Source organism: Notechis scutatus, chromosome 2, assembly GCF_049901735.1.
Source record: "Notechis scutatus isolate UNSWTSFEM ecotype Mainland chromosome 2, rNotScu1.2, whole genome shotgun sequence".
Taxonomy (NCBI): Eukaryota; Metazoa; Chordata; class Lepidosauria; order Squamata; family Elapidae; genus Notechis; species Notechis scutatus.
In genome coordinates this window covers 141,107,124-141,126,455 of record NC_142010.1, presented here as the reverse complement: position 1 = coordinate 141,126,455, position 19,332 = coordinate 141,107,124, and the positions used below count along the sequence as shown (strand labels likewise).

The 19,332-nt window shown below is 39.0% G+C and overlaps 2 protein-coding genes across 11 annotated transcripts in view; one reads left to right on the top strand and one right to left on the bottom strand.

Annotated features, from left to right (window-relative positions):
• Nucleotides 1-1,337: 1,337 nt before the first annotated feature.
• Nucleotides 1,338-10,522, bottom strand: HNRNPA1 (heterogeneous nuclear ribonucleoprotein A1). Of its 6 annotated transcripts, XR_015747800.1 has the most exons (13): nt 10,426-10,522; nt 10,297-10,335; nt 8,484-8,600; nt 8,066-8,212; nt 7,300-7,510; nt 7,099-7,191; nt 6,926-7,018; nt 6,580-6,672; nt 6,273-6,383; nt 5,321-5,449; nt 5,058-5,120; nt 2,053-2,134; nt 1,338-1,456 (listed from the first exon to the last, which is right to left on the bottom strand). XR_015747800.1 is itself a non-coding variant. In XM_026677261.2 (12 exons), the coding sequence occupies exons 1-11, from the start codon at nt 10,438-10,440 to the stop codon at nt 5,065-5,067; spliced, it is 1,104 nt and encodes a 367-aa protein (XP_026533046.1). In that variant the 5' UTR covers nt 10,441-10,522; the 3' UTR covers nt 4,502-4,828; nt 5,058-5,064. The 6 variants fall into 6 exon arrangements, 5 of the variants coding, with proteins under 5 accessions (XP_026533046.1, XP_087812535.1, XP_026533048.1 ...); XM_026677261.2 differs by lacking the exons at nt 1,338-1,456; nt 2,053-2,134 and adding an exon at nt 4,502-4,828; XM_087956409.1 differs by lacking the exons at nt 1,338-1,456; nt 2,053-2,134; nt 5,058-5,120 and adding an exon at nt 4,502-4,828 and having other exon boundaries at nt 5,317-5,449.
• Nucleotides 10,523-10,724: 202 nt separating this feature from the next.
• The window catches only part of CBX5 (chromobox 5), a 44,413-nt gene continuing 35,805 nt past the window's right edge, over nt 10,725-19,332 (top strand). Inside the window, exon 1 of one of the 5 annotated variants that reach the window (XM_087956410.1) lies at nt 10,725-10,776. The gene's annotated coding sequence lies outside the window, so the exon portion shown is untranslated. Of the gene's footprint in view, nt 10,777-10,891; nt 10,993-11,030; nt 11,054-11,191; nt 11,305-19,332 lie in introns of those variants that run through there. The other 4 variants (XM_087956411.1, XM_026677267.2, XM_026677266.2 and 1 more) reach the window with 4 other exon arrangements.

The following is a 19,332-nucleotide window of genomic DNA, read 5'->3' as shown; positions in this document are numbered from 1 at the left end:
CATTGCAGCATTCCCAGTCATGTGATTTACATTGATGCTTGACAACTGATTCACATTTATGACAGTTACAATGTCCTGGAGTCATGGGATCCCCTTTTGCAACCTTCTGACAAGCAAAGTCAATGGAGAAACCAGATTTACTTAACAACCGTGTGACTAATTAAAAAACTGCAGGGATTCATTCACAAATGTGGCAAAAGTCGTAAAATAGGCAAAACTCTTAACACATTTCTCACTTAGCAACCTAAATTTTGGGCTCAATTGTGGTTGTAAGCTGAGGACTATCTGTAAAACTCCAGGCCAATTGGTTAGGAAAATAGTAGTGTCCGAAAATCCACTGAGTGACAAGCCAAAGACCTCAGTTTTGACTATTAAGGCAGTTCAGTGTTTATTTTTTGATGTTTTTCCACATAAATGAGGGCTAATCTTGTGGAGATGTAGAGAAAACTAGTGTTTACAATTGGTATGAATGGCCCAGTTAGCCTTCTGGTGTCCCTCTGTGTTGCCAAAAAGGACTTCTTTGCCAAGAAAACCTGTGATTTGGGGAAAAAGGAGTTAAAATGGGTACAAATCTCATAGGATTAAGGCACTCATTCCAATTCCTCAACCTCATTTTCCAGACAGCATAGCCCGTTGCCTATTTTTGGACTATGCCTCTTGGCATGCCATGCAAAGCCTGGGTAACACTTGACCGATAAAAGTTGGGCACACTATCTACATTAAAAGACTTTTTTTCCCAAAAGGAGAAGAATGATCTCTCTCATGTTCCCTGGGCCACCAGCATGTAGCTCTGTGTAGCTCACTATTTAATGAAGGCCAGGATTCTTATTTTTTTTATTAGTTTATTATGTAGCATACAAAGGAAATATAAAACCAAATAATAAGAGAAATGGGGAAAAGGGAAGTGAGGACAAAAACGGGAAAAAGAAAGAAAAGGCATTGACTTCCAACTCCCTTTGGTGCAGTAAAGCATTAACATCATACCTTAACTTTTTACTTTTACATAATAGAATAGCCATTTCTATGATAACAAATATATCTGATCGGTAAAACCCAAAATCTATTTTTAAAACTGGTTCAAGAAGCAAAATGGCTTCATGACCCGCAAGCTTGCATTTCTAATATGATTTTAGGGAAGCTAATTTATAAGAACATATACTGTAAGTAAAATTACCAGGATTATTCACTGTAGAGAAAATGTTTACGAAAATATCTGTTAGTGTGTCCCTCAGACTAATACTGGTGTGCTATCATAGAAGCTTGTCCATTCTGAAGAAACACATTCTAACATCTTATTGGAAGCAATGTTAACAAGTCACAAAAAGGTAGACAAGACATTTATATCAAAAACCGTTTTATTAAATAAATCTATTCATAACAATAGATTATATGTAGAGCTACCTAGTAGCAATGTAACTTTCTTTGAAAGGTTTATGGTACATCAAGCTGAGGAGTCCTGCAAGACAAATAGTAATAATAAATTTTAAAATCAGATAAATTATGGTAGGGAGCACAGTGCACTTTTGGACACAATCCCCATTTCCTAATAGTTATTTTAACTTTCACCACTATATTAAATAAGTACAGGTAGACCTTGATGTACAAGTTTGTTTAGTGACCATTCAAAGTTAAAACAGCACTAAAAAATGTGACTTATAATCATTTTTCAGTTATGATCTTTACAGCATCCCCATGATCATGTAATCAAGTCAGATGCTAAGCAACTGATACATATTTATGACCTTTGCTATGTCGTCCAAGGTCATGCGGTCACCTTTTGTGATGTTCTCACAAGTCAACGGGGGAGCCAGATTCACTTAACTGCTGGGTAACTAACTTATCAACTGTAGTGATTCACTTAACAACTGTGGCAAGGAAGGTCGTAAAATGGGGGAAATTCACTTAACAATAGAAATTTTGGGCTCTACCTGTAAACATTAAAAATTCACCACTATATCACCTGCCTCTCAAGTTGAATTATAGCACAAACTCATTTATTGTGTGTTAGCGTGTTTTGGAAACCTTATTACCCCAATTTAGCATTGTTTTTACCTTTAAAAAGAAAAAGGAAATCCAAAGACAGTCCATCTGTCAGGAACAAAGGCATTTTAGCACCGGACACTCCCTTCTTTTCCTACAAAAAGGAAGAAAAATTAAATGCTGCCCATACTTAATCCCTATTCATACTTTATATAAGCATTCCCACCCACCCCCACAAATTCCTCTGCCTTTATAGCAGCACAGCCAGTGCACTGTGTTATGCTAAAATTGTTTTAAGTCAACAAGGCCACACAAAGAGGGATGGAAAAAGCATTGTTTTATTAAAGTACATTTCATTAACGATGTTGCCAGGCCTGTGACAGTAAAATATATAATTAGTAACGTTCTATCCATCTACTGCTTGCATATTACAGCACTGGGTGAATTAAAAGATAGCTAGACTGGTATTTACAAGGTAAACTCAGTCTTGGAGAAAGTTTAGTAGGATAACAAAACTGTATAGGACGTAAGTAAAATCTGTTCTTACCTACCAGTACAGTAATATAACCTTTCCTTCCTTCTGCTAGTCCTAAGAGGAAGGATCCTTACTCTCGTCTGACTCCTTCCGATGGTCACTGAGTACTCCCTTCTAGTCAGCAGAAGCCTGCACCTGGCTTATCTGTCCACTTGACTCAAAACACGTGTCTACTCTCAGCTGTAGTAGCGTCTGATCTGGAAGCCATTCGGAGCTATGCTTGCTAGCCGTTCCTAGTAGCTCAAACATCTGCATGCCTCCCGGTTTTGTAATGCTACTTAGTTTTCGGGTCCTGGTGTGCTCTCCTTTGTTGTGGTTATGCTACCATGCCAAAAACGAGTATTATTTCATGAATCCTGAGGTCTTGTCAGGATCCACCTGCTACTGCAAACTCAGCCATGGAAAAACCCATCAGGACTGTTAATTTTGCATTCTAAATTAAGCCAGTCACTTATCAGAAGTTTTATATATAAATACACTTGTATACACACCACATACAAGCACCATTGCAATCATTAACATATTTAAGCACACATTTGTCTTATTTTGTAAGACACTAAGATAGAAATGCTACAGGTGTATTCAGATCTGACAGAAGATTGATTGCCCAAAGTATAATGCAATTCCATGACATTAGCTATACCCCTCCAATTTTTAAGTACATTTCTACATCCATCTCATGGAACAGAAACATACTACTATTGTTTAATGGAAAACCAGAAAATAGGAGCCGGTGTACCCATTTTGTATGGTAGGAGTTGCATTAAGTGGGGAAATACATGAAATGTATTTCATAAAATAGAAACAATTTATTTCTGGAGTTTCAAAATGCAACTGAACTTTATCAGAGATGAGAACCTTTTTGGCTCCCTCACAGAAATGTACCAATTTGGGGATAATTAGGTTACTTCAAGTGCCTCAAGTAACAAACTAGTAGCACTTTTAATACCACAAAATTAGCTTAAGAGTGCCATAATAAGATTCACACTATTTTCCTCATGGTAGAACTCAATACAAAATCTAGTCTACTTTTGAGAAGAGAGCACTGTGAAATTTTAATTTAGACCAATAGATTTGTAATAAAACTTTTGCCTAACAGATATCAATTATATGAACTACCCTGCACAATCTTGTGACCATCCACCACCACCACTAGTTGGAATACTTTTATCCATTTTATTAAATTTGTTTGCTGTCCATCTGCATCTTATTAATTTTAGCAAATGTTAACATTTGAAATATTAATTTATGCATTCAGCTAGTAGTGGATTAAAAGTCATGTATTTTGTTAGTCTCTTCAGTGGGAAATCTGTTTCCTATTTTTTATTATAAAAATGAGACTGCAAGTGAGCCAAAGCAATCTGGTATCAACATCCCAGTTATGGGAAATTTCACAGCTTATGACAGTTGACTGGTTCTCTTGCTGTCAAGCCCAAGAAATTGAAATTTCTATAGTACAGATAAAATGTTGATGCTGTATTTGGAGCGACTTAGGTCTAACTGAATAACTGCCTAGAGATATTGTAAGCATAGCAGGCTCTAGTAGTGACGTATTTGCCAAATGTCCCATTTCAAGCTCCTTGTTAAATTGAGCTGCTATGCCTATATGCTGATATGGCCAAAACTTTTTGTCTTTAATTCAGCATATAAAATCTGCCTCAGTCACTGGCACTCTTTAAACTCAACCAGAAAAAAAGGGAAGACATGAGCTGAAAAAGCAAACAGTAAAGAACAATTGTCAAACTACCAAGATGATGTCCTTACTTAAATAAGGAATACATTTTGGAAGTGGTCCTTCATTGAGGAAATTTCTGCAAATTTGTTTTTCATGAAGCTAAACACAAAATCAATATATTTGGCTTTGAATATAAAGATTCCTTGGCATTCTGAGAATCATTCTCTGCTATTTGACTCTTCACTAATCTTTTCCATTTAGTGAAAATCAATGTACATTAACTTATAGTAAACTAACTTTACACAGCACACTTTAAAAAAAAAGACACATTTATTTAGCGTCATGATCAGTCTATTACAGTTTGCAGTCAACAGCATGGGTGTGGAAAAAAAAATCTACATAAAACCCCTGGTTGGAATGCTTTGCACTTTCCACAGAACACAAAAACTAAAATATCCTGTTATACACAGTTAGTCACAAATACAGTCCTGATGTTTGCAAACAAGCGCTTGTCTAACACATGTCTTCATGAGGCAGTTCTACCCTGCCACAACTCTGTTTGGCTGAGTTCACAACTGTGGTAACCTGTAGCTTCCCTGTCACTTCTCTGGCTCTCCTCTCCTGCTAAGCTTTGTTTCCTGTTGAATAATATGGAATAAAGTTGTTAATCTAAACATATTGAGACTCAAGGCTATAATCCAATATCAAGTTGTTCCCCCGATTGCCAGTCCATTTATTAGCTTTAACATCTGCATTTTATTCCAAATATGCTTAAACTACAATAACTTGCTCAGCCACTTTATGAGTTACTATTACAATTCATTTAGAACTGCATATTTATCCATGAGCAAATGGAGGAAGTCTTACCTAGGAATTAAAACCGCCTTCCACCACCATAGCTACTGCCACTACCAGAGCCCCCATAGCCACCTAAAAAGAATAAGTTAGTTATCTTAAATGGGAATGGGTAAAAAAAGAAAACTGTTTCGAAAAAATGGACTAAGATCTTTTATAAAAAGAATGAGGAAACTGTGAGGACTGACCTCAGTTTTTCATATCAATCATTCAAGAATTCTACTAGAAATTAATGTGATCCATTTTCCCTCTAGTCAATTAGATCATACACTTACCACCACTTCCACCATAAGGGCCAGAGCTCCTCCCTCCAAAGTTTCCTCCTTTCATGGGCCCAAAATTTGAAGACTGACTGCTGTAACTGCCAAAATCATTGTAGCTTCCTCCACCTCCAAAGTTGCTTCCTGAACAGAGTAAAAATCATCCAAGAATTTACAAACCCCAAATATTTCATCTATAAAATTCTTTCATACCTGTCTAGATATTTTCCCAACTATACTGAGCATATTTAAATGAAGATGCATCCTAAGCCTAACAAACCGCAAAAATTAATACAACTAGAAGGCAGCAAATATTTGGTTTTTTATTTTTGCAACTCTCTAGACCTGAAGAAACCTTTTAGGGTGGCCATGTCAGAAATTTCCTAACTTGACTGTGGTGGTACAATGCCTCCCCACTCCACCATTTTCTACTCTTCTCCATCTAGGTCACCTTGAACAGCAGCAATCAGCAGCTTTGAGACTGAATCTAAAGTGCAAGCCTGGGCCTCAACTTCGGCCTTAGCACTAATGATACTCAAAGACCACTTTGTGTTGCTCCCCAAGGAGTGTAACCCCTGGGGAATGGTGCAATTGCTCTGACAACCAAGCTCTCACACAGCCTCTGAAAATTGCACAAGGCCTTACTGCTTAAAAAAAATAAAACTTTTAAAAGGTGGCTATGGGGAGCCAGTCCCCTACTCCTGAAGAACCCAGGCCATTTTTATGCAGCCTCTGCAAATCAAGTTAGAATGGGGCATGCTTTTAAGAATAGTTTCAGGTGTTGGTGAATGCTAGCATGTCACCAAAACTTCAAGGAATGTCAGTTGGTGCCCTTCATAGATTTGCTTTTACTGGTCTAGACATATTTGCTCTGGCAGTTTATTCCCTATTGTAACACCATTATCGGTCCAGCAAAAACTGTACTAGATAAAATAATTTTGGTGCTCAAAATCAAATTGATATTTACCCCCACTGCCACCACCAAAGCCGCCCCCGCCGTTGTTGTATCCATCATAGCTTCCACTGCCACCATAACCCCGGCTTCCTCCAGAATATCCAGGGCCACTGCCTCCATAACCTACAAAGCAAATAAGATACTGAATTGCAGAACATTGCAAATTGTGTATTTTACAAATCTCGAAGACTATTTTAACATTTTTTACAATTTTATGTATGCAATACTAAAGGTACATATACCCTTAAAATAAATCAACATGTCGTTGTATGATATCTTATGGAAAATAGCAGCTTTTTCAAAAGCTGTATGAACTTACCATCATTGCCAAACCCATTATAACCATCTCCGCTGCCCCCGTATCCTCCTCCTCCACCGCCACTGCCGCCACCGCTGCGGCTACCAAACCCACCTGAGAAAAAAATAAAATATTAACATATTGATCTTATTTCAGATTTATGGTGAACTTCTGATATAGTCATTCACACACATAAGTTTGGCATTTGTGTAAAAAAAAAAAAAAACATATAGAAAAGCTACACATCCAAAGTACAGCTTAATCCCAGAAAGAAGCCCAGTAATAAGATGCAACAATGTATTCCTTTAAGTCCTTATTCTGATTAAGACCTTAAAATGAATTTTAAATCTTCAAAAACCTTACTTACCACGGCTTCCAAAATTGCTACCACGGCTGAAATTGTCACCACCGCCAAATCCACCTCCACGTCCACTGCCAAAACTTCCAGAGCTACTGCGACCTATGAACAACAACAACATGTGGCATTCCTGGAAAATGTCACTGCAAAATGTTTCTGTGTTCAAATACTGCACACTTTACCTCGCTGACTGGAAGAGGCACTGGCCATTTCCTGTTTTGACAAAGCCTTTCGGACTTCACAATTATGTCCATTTACAGTATGGTATTTCTGAACTAGACACGAAAAGATAAAAAAATGGCATCAAAATCTCTATAGAAGCTACATATAGAGAAAACAGAACAAGTTAGGGCATAGCTGAAAGGATGAAATAAGATGCTTACTGACAATCTTGTCCACAGAGTCATGATCATCAAAAGTAACGAAGGCAAACCCCCTCTTTTTGCCACTGCCACGATCAGTCATTATCTCTATAACTTCTATTTTGCCATACTGTTCGAAGTAGTCCCTCAAATGGTGTTCCTCTGTATCTTCCTTAATCCCCCCAACAAAGATTTTCTTCACTGTCAAATGTGCTCCAGGTCTCTGGGAGTCCTATGAGACAGGACAAACACATTTTAAACTGTTAATATTTGTGGCTGCTTGGTGATTATCCATTTTGCCAGAGAACGCATGATGCATCTTAAAGACATTAGTATTTAAAAATTCAAGCCTATCCACTTCAAATTTTAACATACCATAACCCCAAATTTCTCCAACCTGGCAGTGCAAAAAAAATTACTTCAATCTCAGCCAACATATTAGTAGAGTAGAAGGAAGGGAGGAACAATTAACACTAAATTCTGTGTTTTCACCCCAAATGCAATTCATGGATTCTTTTTTTTTAAAAAGGAGAACTTATTTAAAAAAACTTATGGACATCCAAGTTATATACTTTAACTTTGCACAGCTCATAGCAAAAATCATAAAAACAATAAAATTTACAAATAAATAAATTTAAACTAAAGATGCCAAATGCAGTAGTACTATTAAGCCAACCATATTATCAATGTTCTGTGTAGGATACGTGACTGCGGTATTTTGGGCTTCCAGCATTTTCGCTAAGACTTTGAATCTGTTGACTATGCACCCAACAGTAGTTTTTCTTACCTCTCTAGATACTGCTCTCTTTGGTTCAACAACTCTCCCATCAACCTTGTGTGGTCTGGCATTCATGGCAGCATCAACCTCTTCCACTGTTGAGTAAGTGACAAATCCAAACCCCCTGGAGCGCTTAGTATTTGGGTCTCTCATTACCTAAGAACAATATACATTTTTGCTCTAAAATACACAATTGCAAGAAATGCACCTGATGCAGGCAATGTTTAATTTAGAAAAATCAATTGCCCTGTTTTTTAGAAATAGGATAGTGATATACTAAAGGCAACATTAGTACTTAATATAGTTGTTGGGAGATTTTCTTCTCTTTTCTTGACTATTGTAGACTTCCTATATCTTAATTCAGCTAAAGTACACATATTTATTAAATCTGTTTGCTGCTTATCTTGATACAAGCTGACATACTTACCACACAATCTGTAAGTGTGCCCCATTGCTCAAAATGATTGCGAAGGCTCTCATCTGTTGTCTCAAAACTCAGGCCACCAATAAACAGTTTTCGCAGTTGTTCAGGTTCCTTGGGGGACTGAAACAGAAAAGTAGGCAACACTAGGAAGGATATGATCACAGTGTATAATGGTGGGGAGCCATAATGAAAATAAGCATGATTTATTCAGCGTATAAGAATACCAAGTCCCATCAGCCAGAACCAGGTAAAAAGTACAGATTTGCAGAAATTAGCTATTTAAGAAATAGGAAGTGCTTTTAAGCACATGCACAAGCAATGTAGCTGTTGTGAGTAGCACCAGAACCAAGCTCATAAAACCTGAAAAATAATTTCTGACACCTGAGCTTTCTCTTTGGTTCTGTTTTTATCTTAACAGCAAAACCTAAGTACAGATAGTCCTTGATCTTCAACCGAATTTGTCAAATGCTAAGCAAGACAGTTAAGTGAATTTTCCCCATTTTACAACCTTTCTTGCCACAATTAAGTAAATCACTGCAGTTAAGTTAGTAATATGGTTAAGTGAATCTGGCTTGACTTTGCTTGAAAGGTCACAAAAGGTGATTACATGACCTCAGGACAGTCTTCATAAATACATGCTAGTTACCACATCCAAAGTTTGATTGTGTGACAAGGGGATACTACAATGGTAGTAAGTATAATGGTTATAAATCAATGACTACCTGTAATTTAGGGATCACTCAGACAATGTAGCCTTCTTTCCTTTTATCCATTCTGGTGTCATAAAATGCAAATTTTCACCCTACATCAATGGCTTTGCTTGTATACAGAATCCCAAGACAAGTAGAACATTAACACTAGCATGCACATCCAATGCAATTAAGGTATCTAAAGCATTTACTGTACATTGCTGGCTGCTATTGTATTGTTACACATCAAAAGGAATAATATTTTAGGAACAAAGCCACTATTCTGATATGCCCTCAAAAGGAGATATACAACGGATTGTCTTTTAAGGCAATGCAGGAATGTGCTTATATTAGGCCTAGCAAAAGTATCAGTACTGTCATAATAAATGTACCCCATCTCCCCAAATTAGGTGCATTTTAGTGTTTCCAGCAAGAGTAAACATACCATTTTGGGGAGGGGGGGGAGATTACGTTCCAATTTCCAACATTGTAGCAATTTCAAAACTTATGAGAATGAAACACATACAATGGCTGATGAAACATACTTTCTCAGGCACCCATTTGTCAATGTAGGTGCTTTCAAAATTTTAAAGCTTTTAACTGGAGCTTCCTCGGGCACAAGCCTTGGTTCAGAATGGGCATCATTCTCTTCTCAACCCATTAAAAATGAAGGAAAAGGAATTAGAGCCACCAGGCCGCCTCTTTCCGTTTGCACAGAAACGTGAAAGGCCGAGAAACCAGCTACCAGAGACAAAGCAAAGGAGCACGTGGCTTTCGCATCTTCCCATCCCCCCCCCACGCAAACTCCGAACTGCTCCGTGGAAGTGCGCAGGCGTGCGATTCATTGCATGGCGCAAGCGCAGCCATGACAAGCGCAGGAGATGGCCGCTGCGAACGCCACGCACTGGAAAAGATGGCGCCTAAACTAGCAACACAGCGCGCATGCGCAGTTTGCCAGGTCCTGGGGGGGGGGAAGGGAAGTAGGCCCAACCGGAGAAAAAGACCTATTATAAAGGTGAATCAGAAAAGCCAAACGCGGGCAAGCGGCGGAAAAATATGAGCGCAAAAGGAAAACAATGCATTTCAGTAGCGGGAATGAGGAGAAAAACGGTATTTGTAACACTTACTGCGTTAGGCGACAGATCGCACCCATAATCAGACGATCCCTAAAGGCAAAGGAAACATAATTCCACAAAAACAAGCCACTGGTATAGAGTCGTAAAAACAAAATAAAACGGCCCGTTGTAGGCTCTTACCTCAGATTTGGACATCTTGGCGGTAGCAAATGGGCAAGGCCGACCTTCTTCACGAACGACGACGCTCCCTCTCACTGCACCCGATACCGAAAGGGGCAGAGTCACCCGTGCGTCGTCGCCTCATTATCAGCACCCACCCCTGCCCATTGTTATTGGATGGCTGTGTAGCTTTAGTCGATGGCTATTGGTCAATAGGCAAATAGTCTGCCTCCTTAGTGGACGAATACGTAAAGTTACGCTTGTTTCCTCTCCATTGTCCCACCTCCTTTGTCTTTCTATTGGTTGGACCTCTGTCACTCCTTTGATTTGGTGAATTTTCCCGCCCTGTACTCCTAGAGCTCCAGTTGCAAGGTAACACCCTTCTCCTTCATATTGTTTCTTTCTCATTGGAGGATTCGGAGCATAAGTTGTTCTGATTGGCTTTTACGACCAGCCATCTTTTTAGAGATTGGTCCATCTTCTCTTCATTCATTATCATAGAGGCGGGAATTAAGTTCGTGTTGTATACGGGTTTAGGTCGGTGGTTAGAACTATATCCATCCCTGTGGTGGTGAAGGTACATGCCAGGTTAGAAGGGGGGGAAAAGATCGTTTTATGTATAAAATTTGCTTCCAGGCAGACGTACACGGTGAGGCATATTGTACATATGCGCATGCGTTTTGAAATATTACGCCGAAGAGAGGAACGGTTGTCGAGGAAGATAGTAAGGAGGTGCGCGCGCCTCACGCCAGCGCGGTGAAGCTGGGAAGGGGGCGGAGGGGCTAGCGCGTGCGCACTAGAAAGCTGTTTTGGCGGGCGTTGCGCAGAAGCGGTGGCCGTGAGGGGGTACAAACCAGGGAGGGGGAAGTTGGTTTCGTACCGAGCTGTTACTTTCCCCAGGTGAGCGACCACGGGAAACAGTCTTGGCGGGGAGCGCGTTAACCGAGAGCCAGTGATTCTTCGGGAGAGGGTGTGGTTTCGGTATGATTGGGAACCTGATTGACTGAGCCGTGAGGCACCGTTGGGAAGAGGGCGGGGCTTGCATCTTGGGCGGAGCCCTCAAGTGAGTGACGGCCGAATGAGTGAAAGCTTGAGGCAGTGAACAGCGTCAGAACGTTGAGATCCGGGGTATGAAGTAACAGGCGTTTTAACCAACAGGGGTGCTGCGTTTGTCTTCGGGAGGGTTGGCCCGGTGCTGCTTGATGGATGCGCAGTCTGGCCAATGAACGGGTTACTCGGCTAAGCGCCTTCCCTATGAAAGTGGGGGAGGGGGAAAATCTGTCTAGGAGCGAAAAGCTTTCCCGCCGTGACTCCGCCCCGCCCCGCGGATAGGCGCTCGTTTGCCTTGCGTCTTCTGTTTCCTATTCAGAATTTCTCGCCAAGCTTCCCCCCCCCCGGCCCCCCCATCCAAAGAAAGTGGGAGTCGTTTTCTATAAAATGGTGGCCCGGTATATCTGCACCTTCACTTAAGGTGATTTCTGGATTATCTACGGAGAATTTTACAAACGTTTTTAAACAATAAAAATAATCGCATCTAGTCTTGACCGTCCATTTCCTGGGCATCCATACTACTTTAGGCGGTCCCGTAATTCATGACCTGTAAGCCTGTATCGGGAATGTTGTGATGGTTGCAACTCTTCGATTTACGAAGATTTCTAAACCTCAGAATCCCAGTAATACGAACTACTTTATATGCGTACATTCTACAGCATTATTTACTGTGATAAACATTTGTACTTCTAGAATACTTGTTTTAATATTTTTGTTGATTTACATTGCTTTAAGAAAAATAGAACTGAAAGGTGGTTTAATTTTTGTTCAGTCTGGCAGCATTTATGGAGATCTCATATTAAGTCCCTAAGAAATGACTGGAGAATTTTGTTGTGATACTATAAATCTTTGAGAGGATAAATATATGCATATATATTTTATCTATAATAGTAGCTGAGTGCAAGCATTTCTATTTTTTAATTGAAAGAAACTTGTGGAACTAAAGCATCTGGATGTAAATTTCATTGACTCTTAAAAATATGAAAGCAACATTTCCATATAACTAAATTTCATCCCCTTTGTGTTCATCCTGGACTGTCCGAAAGGTGCTTTTTCAAGAGGCAACTGGACTTTGTTTTTCTTGAGGTTTTGCTTCTCATCAAAAATCATCTTCCACTCTGACTAGATGGTGGAGAATGGGAAGATTTATACTCCTTGCAGACAGTTGGTCATTTACATTATTTTAAGGAGAGGTCACCTGGAGGTTTATCTGTGTCACCAGAGTCACCTGGGTAGTGCAAATGGGTGTGGAGCCTTCTTGGAACTGTTGAAAGAACTGTGTTGTAGATTGGAGATAGATGATGTCATATCCCTCCTCTGTTCAATTTTGATAGATGGCCTCTTTGACCCCTCTTTCAAATCAGCAATCCTCTCTGTCCAAAATGTGGATTTTGCTGTCTTCAAAAGCGAGGCCTTTGTCTTTAAAATGCAGATGATCTGCTGAACCTAGTCCTGATGGGTTTCTTCTCCTACTTTGTGCCATGCGTTTATGAAGTGGTTGCTTTGTTTCCCCAATCTACAGATCTGAACATGGCTCAATGCTTTGTATTGCATATACCACGTTGCTCAGTTTGTGTTTGGGTGTTTTATCCTTGGAATGTACAAGCTTCTGCCTTAGTGTAGTCTTGGGTTTGAAATGTGCACTATATTGTGTTGGCTGAAGATCCTCTTGAACTTTTCAGATATTCCTGCAACGTATGACACCATTGCTTCGTTTATTATTCTCTGTCTGTTATGGAAGGGCTCTTTTTGGATCTTTTTTGAGATTTGATGAAGGCCCACTTGGGATAGCCACATGTTCTTAGGGCTTCCTTAATATGTTTCAGTTCTTTTTCTTTCTCATCTTTGCTGGTAGGCAGGCCTTCAGCTCAGTGATGTAGGGTTCTGATAACTCCCATTTTGTGCTCCAGTGGGTGGTGAGAATCAAAAAGTAAATATTGATTTCTGTCTGTGGATTTTCTGTAAACTTCAGTATTAAGGCTTCTGTCTTCCTTAATGTATACTACACAGTCCAGTCATAAATCTTTCCATTCCCCATCATCCAGTCAGAGCTGAAGAAGGTTTTTGGATGAGAAACAAAACCTCAAGAAAAACAAGAAAGTCCAATTGCCTCTTGAAAAAGCATCTTTGGGACAACTATGACCTGGATGACTGAGAATCTCCCTTAAAGTAAGCTAGGAGTATACAGGTAGTCCTTGACTTACAAAGTTCATTTAGGGACTGTTCAAAGTTACAACAATACTGGGAATGTAACATGACCATTTTCACAGTTACAATCTTTGCAGCATCCCCATAATTGTGGTCAAAATTCAGAGGTGTGGCAACTGGTTCATATTTATGACTATTGCTGTGTCCTGGGGTAATGTGATCACCCTTTGTCACCTTTTGATCAGCAAAGTCAACTGGGAAGCCTGAGTCACTTAACAGCTGGGTTACTAAATTATCAACTGCAGTGATTCACGTAACTGTTGGGGCATAATTCACTTAACAAATGTCTCAATATAAATTTTGGGCTCAATTGTGGTCATAAATCGAGGGCTACCTCTATAGTTATTGTGCATAGCTATTGTGCAAAATGGCAAAAAAGTGAGGAGAATAACAGGGCTAAAAATCATGCAGTTTTCTGAGATATACTTTATTGAGCTCTACTTTGATACTTAAAACAGCTGGAGATCTATGAATGCATGGTATTTGGGTGTGAGGTTGATGAGAATACTATTTACCTACAGTATTTACTATTTAAAATTATAGAAAGCATTTGCTTCCATGAGGAAAGAAATGAAATTTCTGTGCTCACGATGCACCATGTTGTTATGGCATGAAGATCAGTTTGAAGAAAACGCCTGTCATTTTTCCAAGTGAAATGAAATCCATTTAAAAAGAAAAGAGTAAAGTCCATCTTCCAAAACAATTGCTTTTATTTAGGAAAGCATCAAATTGGCTTGATAACACCTTTCTTTCAGGGACAAATACGAATTACTAATGAAATGGGCTGCAGGGTCACTTAACGACCCGCAATGGGAAGAGCAGGGATTGTGGTCATTAAGCATGGTGATCATGTGGGTGCCTCAGTTAATGCTTGCCATAACTTACAATTGTAATGAGCAGGCTCCATTATGGTTGCAAGTCAAGGACTACCTATGTATAATTAGCTTCTCACATGTACCTAGTCTGCCCAAGGACAATTAATGCCTGACAACATGATTGTATATACCAGTAGTGGCTAACCTTTTGGGGCTCCTGTGCCAAAAATTGCTTGCGTGCCAGCACCCAGAAGTCAATATGCGTGCCCCCCACGCTCCCTGCGCATGCGTGCATGATATCCCCCATGCCCCCTTACCTGCACTGCGCCTCCCAGCTGATTTTTGGCCCATTTGAGGCCTTTTTCAGCCTGCCAGAAAATTGACAGAAGCCTCTACAGGCTTTGCAGGCTGACAAATGGGCCCGTTTCGTCACTTCCAGTATTAATACTGGAAGTGACAAAATGGGCCCATTTTTCGGCCTGCAAAGCCTGCAGAGGCTTCTCTCAAGCCTCTGGCAGGCTGAAAAAGGCCCGAAAATCAGCTGGGAGACGCGTGCATGTGCAATGAGGTAAGTTTGCCTGGGGCTCGCCTTCCCGCACAAATGGTTCTGCATGCCATCTGTGGCACACGTGCCATAGGTTCACCATCATGGGTATATACATATGAAGTATATAGAGCCAGTTTGGTCTAGTAGTTGAGGCACCAGGTGTTAGGGTTTGAGGATTAACCCCTAGAAGAGTATTTCAGCAGTAGTCAAGCCAGGCAACCAAAGGAGAGCGGAAGGGCCCCAGAGTATACACACACTGAACACAAACACTGTTTGTAGTTTAAATAGTTTTTAATCCAGTTAGAGTTTAAGCATTGTCATTCAGTCCATTAATTCATTCACAGTATTTCCATCCAGTAAGACTCACTAGTATAGTCCAGTTAAGAGTCCTTGCAATATCTTTATCAGCCGATAAAGATATCTTCTCCTCCTCCGGTTTCACTCTCCAGAGAAACAAACGCTGGATATTCAGCATACAGTAGCAAACAAAAACAGTTCAGTCACAGGCACTCACAGTCAGTAATCACAGTTAGTCGCAGTGACACAGTTAGTCGCAGCAGCACACAGTTACAGAAAGACAGTCTTTCCAGCTTCTAATGCTTCCTTATATTGTAACTTCTAACCGCACCCTTAATCGGCTAATTGCCTGCTGCATTGTGCTTAAAGTGATAAGCACTTAAACCATGATATCTAAGTTTTATATATTTATTCACCCAAACCATATTTGGTATCAATGTTATACCTAACATACTCCCCTTTTGGGTGAAATAAATATATAATACTTTACAATCTAACCCCATATTTTCACAACTCTCCTGGTGCTTACTGGCACCTTGGGCTTTAGTAAAATTATCAGCTAAATTGTCCTCCGACAAACAGTACTCTAGCTGAATCATCTTACTTTTTACAGATTGTCTCACGTTTAGATATCTTAGATCTGTATGCTTGCTCCTTGTTTTTACTCCAATATTTGTGGCCATTTGAATTGCTGCCTGATTATCTTCATGTATAATTATAGGATAATCTACTGTTATACCTATATCAATTAACATTTGTTTATACATTATTAATTCTGTACATAACAGTGATAAACAGGAGAATTCTGCCTCCATAGTAGACAAACTTATATGCTGTTGTCTTATTGACTTCCAGCCTATTAATGTCTTACCCAGCATTATGGCTGTTCCTGAAGTCGACTTTCTAGTGTCTCTTTCTGATGCAAAACTAGCATCTGCATAAGCACTCAAAATTAAATCACCCTTTGGTTCTAAATACAATGAATAATTCATTGTCTTTTTAAGATATCTTAATATCCTCTTAGCTGCATTCCAGTGTCTTTCACATGGTGCAGAATTGAATCTAGCCAACTGATTCACGCAGTACGATATATCTGGTCTAGACCAATTACTAATATAACTCAAACTACCAATTAAAGATTGATAAATCACCTTATCAAACTCAGGGCTTTGTACATCAGTGTTGCTAAACTCCTGACTCATTGGAGTCTTAGCTGGCTTACAAAGCTCCATCTTGTAATCTTTTAGCAATTTGCTTATCTTATCTTCCTGAGATATCTTAAAACCTTTCCGTGTTTTCTTTATATTCAAACCGAGATACTTCTTTATCTCCCCTAATTGCTTGATCTTTATTCTCTTTCCTAATGATGCTATTATTTTATTTGCTTCATCATTAGTTTCAGTTATCAAAGCAATATCATCTGTGAATAGTAATAATAATGATACTTTCCCATTTGTCTCCCTCTTAAACAGACATGGATCGGCTAAACCAGCTTTAAATCCTATATTGTCTAGTTCCTTTACAATATACTGGTTCCATTCATAGCCTGATTGTTTAAGACCATAGAGGCTTTTCTTTAACAACCAACAATCATTATTATCCTTATTTTCACTTTTAATATCAACAGGTTTTTTCATATAAATAATATGTTTTAATGGGGCGTGCAAGTAAGCAGTTTCCACATCTAGATGGTTAACTATATAGTTTTTACTAGCTGCCCACACTAAAGCTGCTCTCAAGGTTGCTGCCTTAAGACTAGGTGCAAACACCTCATCGTAGTCATTAGCATTCTGCCTAAAACCTTGGGCTACTAACCTTGCCTTATGGATTAAATTACCATCTTTATCTGTTTTTACCTTAAAAATCCATTTGCAGCAAATGGATTTCTTTCCTACAGGTAATTTGGCATTTTCATACACCTTCATATCATTTAATGAATTCAGTTCCTTATTCATTGCTGCATACCATTTTTCTTTTTCCTTATTAGGATACTTTTTAATTTCTTCAACAGAATTAGGAACTTGATTAATCTGGCACACTGTGTTAGCCTGGTACCTATCAGGCGGTCTAGATACACGTGTAGTTCTTCTGGGAATTACAGGGCTTACAGGAGGACTTTGTTGAACTACTACCTGTTCATCTTCCTCATCCTGTTCAGCTATTGAATCTGTTTCTTCCTTTATGGGCACTATTTAATCCTGTATTTGTCTCTTTACTTTATTTTTAAAATTACAGGGATAACTAATGGGATTTCTATAGGATTCAATAATTACATCTTTATTGGCATCCTGTTCTAATTTCTCCCATCCTTCATGTTCTAGAAATTGGGCACTAGCACTACATAACACTTTAGATGTGCCTTTCTCCCAAAATCTATATGCCCTATGGTTTGCCTGATAACCAACGAAGAAAAATCTTTTAGCTCTATGTTGCCCTTTTTTTCTGAGTTGTGCAGGAATATGCACCCATGCTGGTGCACCAAATGTGTGCAGGTAACTTAGATCAGGTTTCCTGCCATGCCATCTGGTAAATGGTATTTCACCTGTTGTTGTATTAACAACGTTGTTCAATATGTTATTAGCACACATTGTAGCCTCCCCCCCACAAAGAATCAGGTAACCCAGAATCATTTAACATTGTTCTAACCATTGCCTGTAGTGTTTGGCCTCTTCTTTCAATAAAAGCGTTATGTTCTGGCCTGTATGGAGCAGACTTCTTATGCTCTATTCCAGATATCTTAAGTCTGTTCTGGAATTTGTTATTAACAAATTCCGTGCCATTATCTGTCACCAGGGTTATCAGTTGTCGTTTAGACTTTCTTTCAGCAAACCTAAGCCAATTGAAAAAATGTTGATATGTTTCAGTTTTGCTTTTCATTAAATAGCAAAACCCATATCTAGAATAATGGTCCATAATGCTCAGTATATATCTAGCACCTCCCATACTGGGTTTCTTTGGACCTATTATGTCTGCAAATACTACTTCTAAAGGTTCTTTTGTTTTGAAACCATTTAGCCTATTTGCAGGCAATACTTTGCTCTTATCTTCACAGCAAACATTACAACGCAAATATTTATCACAAGGTTTTAACCTTATTCCTTCAGATAACTCAACTGTACGTTTTAGCATTTTAAAATTTACATGCCCCAAACGCCTATGCAATAAATGGATACATTCTTCATGAGGCTTTATATTATTAAATACAGTTTGAGCCTCCCCTTTCTTACTATTATCTAATACATATAATGTTCCATTTAAAGCTGCAGTTACCCTTTTGTTATCTTTTTCAATTATGCAATTATTATCCTTAAAAGTAATTACATAACCTAATTTATCTAATACCCTTACTGAAAGCAAATTAAACTTTAGTTGCGGTACATACAACATTTTTATATCCTGGTTTATGTACGGACAACGTGCAAAACCTTGACCTTTCGCTTTCAGGTTCCAGCCGTTAGCAAGAGATATATGTTGAGAGCTTGTAGACATTTTTATAAATTTTGTCTTATCTCTTGTGATGCAGTGGGATGCGCCACTGTCAACCACCCATAAATTATTCTTCACATCAGAGTTGCTAAACGTGGCTAGTTCAAATGCTTTCTTTGGCTTTTTTACATTCTGGCTTTTTCTCTTTTTGCAGAATCTTGCCAAATGTCCTCTGCCTCCACAATTAAAACACTTTTTAATTGTGTATGCCGTTGAAGATAAATTCTCTTCTTCCAGGTGCTTTACTTTGCTTTGCTGGTTTCTTTCAAACTTTGAAGATAATTTCTCTTCTTTCTTATCTTCTCTCAGCTCGTCACGCTCACGCCTTCTTCTGGCTTCTTCTAGTAGCCTGCCTGTAATCTCGGTTAATGAGAGGCTTTCTTTTGGCAATACCTCTAACGAAGTCACATAGTCATCATAGCTTTGATCTAATGAAGATAATATTATGTAGACTTGTTGCAGTTCATTAAATATAAGCTCTTTTTCTTGCAAATCTTGAAAAATGCTCTTCATACAGTTTAAATG